The sequence below is a fragment of the Octopus sinensis genome, linkage group LG7 (assembly GCF_006345805.1).
Source record: "Octopus sinensis linkage group LG7, ASM634580v1, whole genome shotgun sequence".
Lineage (NCBI taxonomy): Eukaryota > Metazoa > Mollusca > Cephalopoda > Octopoda > Octopodidae > Octopus > Octopus sinensis.
This window is the reverse complement of record NC_043003.1, coordinates 20,639,167-20,644,166: the sequence shown is the minus strand read 5'-3', so window position 1 is coordinate 20,644,166 and position 5,000 is coordinate 20,639,167. Positions and strand designations below refer to the sequence as shown.

The following is a 5,000-nucleotide window of genomic DNA, read 5'->3' as shown; positions in this document are numbered from 1 at the left end:
CAAGTATTCATTTTATTGACCCCGGAGGAATAAAAGGCAAAGTCGACCTCCGGCGGGAATTGAACTCAGTCGGAAGTTTGAGGTAGCGAACTAAATACAGTGAACCGTTAATTCCGGTGTTCTGCTGTTCTCGGTCGTAGTCGCTACCTTTTGGACAATGGTCAGGATTATTGCCGTAACTAAAGTTCTGTATGATCCGTATGTTTTTCAATGAGGCGTTTTAGCTTTTCTTTTTGCTCCATAACTTCACCGAGTTTCTTCTGGAGTTCGATCTCTGACGATTTCCACATGACTAGAAGGTCTTCCTTGGACAGTGCCTCTATCGTGCACTCGTCAATCATAGAAGCAGGGAGTAAAGGACGCACCCCTCGTAGGGCGTGGCGCCGTATTGTTGACTTTACTCGGTTGTCCTTCATTTTCAACGATCGCTTGTAATACTCAGACGGGGGCACGCCCAACAACGCGGAGGCACTGTCTTTCGATCCGCTCTTACTACTTCCCGTAGAGACGGTTTCACCACATGCCGACCAGTCGGACACGTTTTCAAGTCTTACCGTCGTAGCAAACACACTGCTTTGGCTGGAGTTCGCACTCGATTGGTTTCCCAGTTCCCACTCATCGCTGCTCGACAAAACGCCGGCGTCGTATTCGATGACTTCGTTCCCAATCTCCGATTCTCTTGAAACATCGTCATTACTGCCGCAACCACCGTACATTAACCTTTCAGCACCGAGAACCGTGCGGTGAACATCGTCCTTGTTGCGAAAAACGACCCTGTCTATTTCGTCGAGGCTTTCATTGCATCGTCGACGGGATTGTTTCCTGTAAGAACTCAACGAAGATGATGGGGAATCTACACGAGTGGGCGCATTTACATTCACTTTACATCGAGCACCACTATTTCTAATGCTGCCACTGTTGCTGCTGTTTTGTTCGCGCTGTGGCTGCTCCTGCTGTTGCTGCTCATGGATTGCTTCGTTGCCTTCTTTATCATCGTCTTGCTTTTCAATCAATGCAGTTCGTTTGGCTAAATTCTTCTCGTCTGAGTCACGATTCAAAAATGCTGGGTTTTCTATACCACTCTTTGGTGTTTTCTCTGTGTTCAAAACGTTAATAAGAATGTGTTCCTCGTTGAGTGGAGATTCTTTCGTCTTATCGCTTAATCCAGATATGAAAGAGCTATTGGCCGTTTGACCGTGATGAACGGTCGGTTGAATGTTTTTATCGGACGTTGAGGCACTAGCTTCGGCCACGCTTGTTTCTTTCGTTTTCTCATTAATATCAATTGGTGGAGAACATTGATTGGAATCAGAATAACGAAATGTATTCGGGTTTTCCTTTCTCTGAATTTGTGTTATTTCACTGGTCAAACCGTACATTTCAGCTTTTTGGGTTCTGAAATGAGAATAAAATATAATTAAAGATAAATGCATTGTATTGTTATGCACATTATTTAATTTCTTTCTCTCTCTTTCTTACTGTCTCTCCTTGTGCTCTAAGCAATGTGTACACACAAACATCAAGCACACACACACACACACACCACACACACACACACACACACACACATACACACACACAGGATTCAAGTAATTAGGTAGTACTGATAACCATACAAGAGAAAACGATAAGGAGTGCGTAAAGTTATAAATGACAGAATTATTATGATGAAAATTTGTTTAACAACAAAAAATTCAAATATTACGACAAATTGTTTCGTGACTTAAAGCATGTAAGGATAATTTATATTATTATGTTTAATAATAAATAAATTGCTTACACGTCTGCATTTATGCAAAATTCAAAAAAAAAAATCTTTTAAAAACAATGCTACGTCCTCAGGTGAAAGAAGGGCTTTGTCAAATCCTTAATTCTCGACGTAACGTTACGCCGAGTAGTTAGAATTTAACTAATTTAGTATTTAATTAGTGTTACAGATTTTAAAATAAATTTCCTAATTAATACTTTATGCTAATAACTGGAACGTATTTGATTCATGCTGATTATTATATATGTAATTATTTGTTGTTACTGGATCAAAAGAAAGAAACAGGGGCACACACACATTCGCAAACGCAGACACACAAACGCGCACACTCACATACACACACATACATTCACACACATACAAGAATTTTGTAACATCAAACTTATACAAACTCTACATGATCTTATGAACAGTAAAATCGTTATGTTTAAAAGTGGCAAAAATAATAAATTTTTTATAGCGGACAAAGGTGAATATTTTGCAAAAAAGAATTATGAATATGATAAACGATAAGAGCAAAATTTATCAAAATTAAGAAAGATAACATTCCACAATAAAACATTAAACTCAACAAATTAATTACCGCTGTAATAAAAGTGCAAGTCCAATATAATACTTCTCATTAGGAAATGGTATTCACCCCATTCATATAACCATGGAATCGTAAAGATTTGCAAAAAAAAAAAAAAAAGATAGCTCGCTCTGATTATTGTTTTTATGGTAAACATACCCGTTTAGGCACGGTCGATAAACAGCTAGACAGAATTATCAATCAATACGCATTCTAGTTACAGAGCTGATGAATACACAGGGAATTAAATAAATATTCAATTATTTAAAAAAAAGAGCATAGCATGTATTTCACCCGACCACAAACTGTAAGGATATATTCTTTTGCTTTTTTACTTGTTTCAGTCATTTGACTGCGGCCATGTTGGAGCACCACCTTAAAGGGTGTTAGTCGAAGAAATCGACCCGAGAACTTATTGTTTGTAAGCCTAGTACTTATTCTATCGGTCTCTCTTCCCTCTCTTTTGCCAATAATAAACGCATGCACTGGTTTTATTTCCTCAGTCTTTTCATCGCTCTTCGCGACGATCGTATCAATGGCATGCGCTGTCACGAATGGCAACGAAAGATCCGAATGACTAGTCAAATAATCGATTAGTTAATTAATTGAATAATTATCTAGTTGATTAACAATAACGAAAGAAAGGAAATAAAACCAGTGCATGCGTTTATTATTTGGCAAAATGACCCCTACCCATCGAGACGCATTGGAAATATATTTTCTTACTGGTTAATAAAATCCTTTCATTAATATAAAATAACTTTGGCCTGTAAGCAACAGAGCATACTTCAGATGACCTATGTGGTATATAAAGATATATGTAAATATTAATGTTGCATTTGTCATCACTTAAACTATAACATAAGCCATATAACTACGTCAAAGTTGCTCCGAGCGCCAGTGCATTTACAACAAGTAGGCATTGCCACAAATTACATTACTGACAAAAAAACCCCCAAAAAACAAAAACAAAAAAACTAAATAAATCTATGAACGAATTGATTATAAAACTGTAGATTCTGTGGGGAAATAGGGTTGTTCTGCATCGAAAAATAGTAATAATAAAGATTAGAATAAACGTTACGCTGCGAAGAAGAGAAGCAAAAATTTTGGACAGAAATCTTTGTCGGAGAGAGATGAAATGTATTAATAACACAACCATTTCATATAAAGTCTACAAAAAAATTACATGTTTAGCAATGGATGTTCTATTGATGCTGACATATCAATAAAAGAATCAGCATACAGAATACAGCATCCTAGTTGTAAACTCAGAACATTTACTGATTGCTGAAAGTCATATACGAGGGGTTGCTGAAAAGTTCCTGGCTTTAAGGATTTCGTGAATGGCCTGGTTAGAGGCCCAACCTTCCGAGTTCTTTTGCAGGATTTAGAAAAAACTGAAGGACCACTGCAATAAGTGTGTGAATCTGAGATAGAAATGCGTTGAATAAAATCATAATTAAATGATCCTCCTGTGTATTTTCTTTTATCCAAAGCCAGGAACTTTTCAGCACACCACCCCCTCGTATATACTTCATCCATATAACCACACACGTGCTTTTCTTGGACTTTCTTCCTCCAGACCTTTCCTTTCTCCTCTTTCTGATGAAGAACTATGCTCGAAACGTAAAACACCAACCCTTGTTTCCAATTTTTACTGAGCGTCAGGCTAATACATTCCATATATATATATATAAGCAATTATGCGAATAAACAAGTTAGACAAATTAATATATTTCAGGTATCTAATTTGTTTATCTGCGTAATTGCCTCTATATCTGCTCAAAGTGATCCCTCTTATAGCTTTTCTTGACCTTGTGGAATGATCCCCTGTAAAGACATCGGAATCTAAGATTTTCCGTTCGTAAACATCCTGTCATTTCAAACTATCTTGGACGGCGTTGTCTAATGCACTTTTTCTTTTCTTTAAGACAGCGTGTGTGTTTTGATGGATATTAAGTAGCTATTTCTTGAAGCTCGGCAACCACCGACGAAAGTTACCCAACCTTTCTTTTCCCCAGGCTCCACTGTAATATTCCAGAAAAATATCTTTAAAGAAATAGCTACACCAGGACATCAGAATAACGCTAAATTGCAGCAAACAATCTTCACACAGTATATATGCTGAGTAAAGCTGTATTATGTTGAGTATAGGTGTAGTAGGTATGCTGTGAAAAAATAGTTTCACAATTCCATGTCACTAAGAAAAGAGATAGAAACATTTGGATCTCATGCCCCACCAGCAGAGCGTGTGACCCATGTTGGGGATACTTTTGGGAACAAACTATTGTAAAAATGAGATAATTTCACTCTACACGGTAGAGTGCAAGTATTTTAGGATTTTGACTGATAATCTTGACAATTTGTTGTATCATTAATTTAATACTTGTTGGTCAATCTTTACTGAAGTGTTTATTCTTTATTTTCGTATATAAAATATAAACATCAATTATTTTGATAATGAGTGGTAAAAAATTAGAGCCATTTTACGTTACCTATGGAAAAAAGATAGAGTCCAAAGGCAACTGCAAAAGAAATTAATGATGTTGAAGGCCTAGAAACTGCCAACGAATGTGGCACAAGACTGGTTCAGGTGTTTCAAGAAAGGTGTTACCAGTCTCAAAGAAAAACAAAGTCAGTGTGACCTTCTGTTGTTGA

At 37.0% G+C, this 5,000-nt stretch overlaps 1 protein-coding gene across 1 annotated transcript in view; it reads right to left on the bottom strand.

Annotated features, from left to right (window-relative positions):
* LOC115213986 overlaps positions 1 to 5,000 on the bottom strand; it is an 85,793-nt gene that overhangs the window by 153 nt on the left and 80,640 nt on the right. The window contains exon 6 of the mRNA XM_029782996.2: positions 1 to 1,395. This exon is cut by the window's left edge and continues 153 nt beyond it. Within this exon, the coding sequence (XP_029638856.1) occupies positions 180 to 1,395 (1,216 nt within the window). The 3' untranslated portion in view covers positions 1 to 179. The remainder of the gene's footprint in view (positions 1,396 to 5,000) is intronic.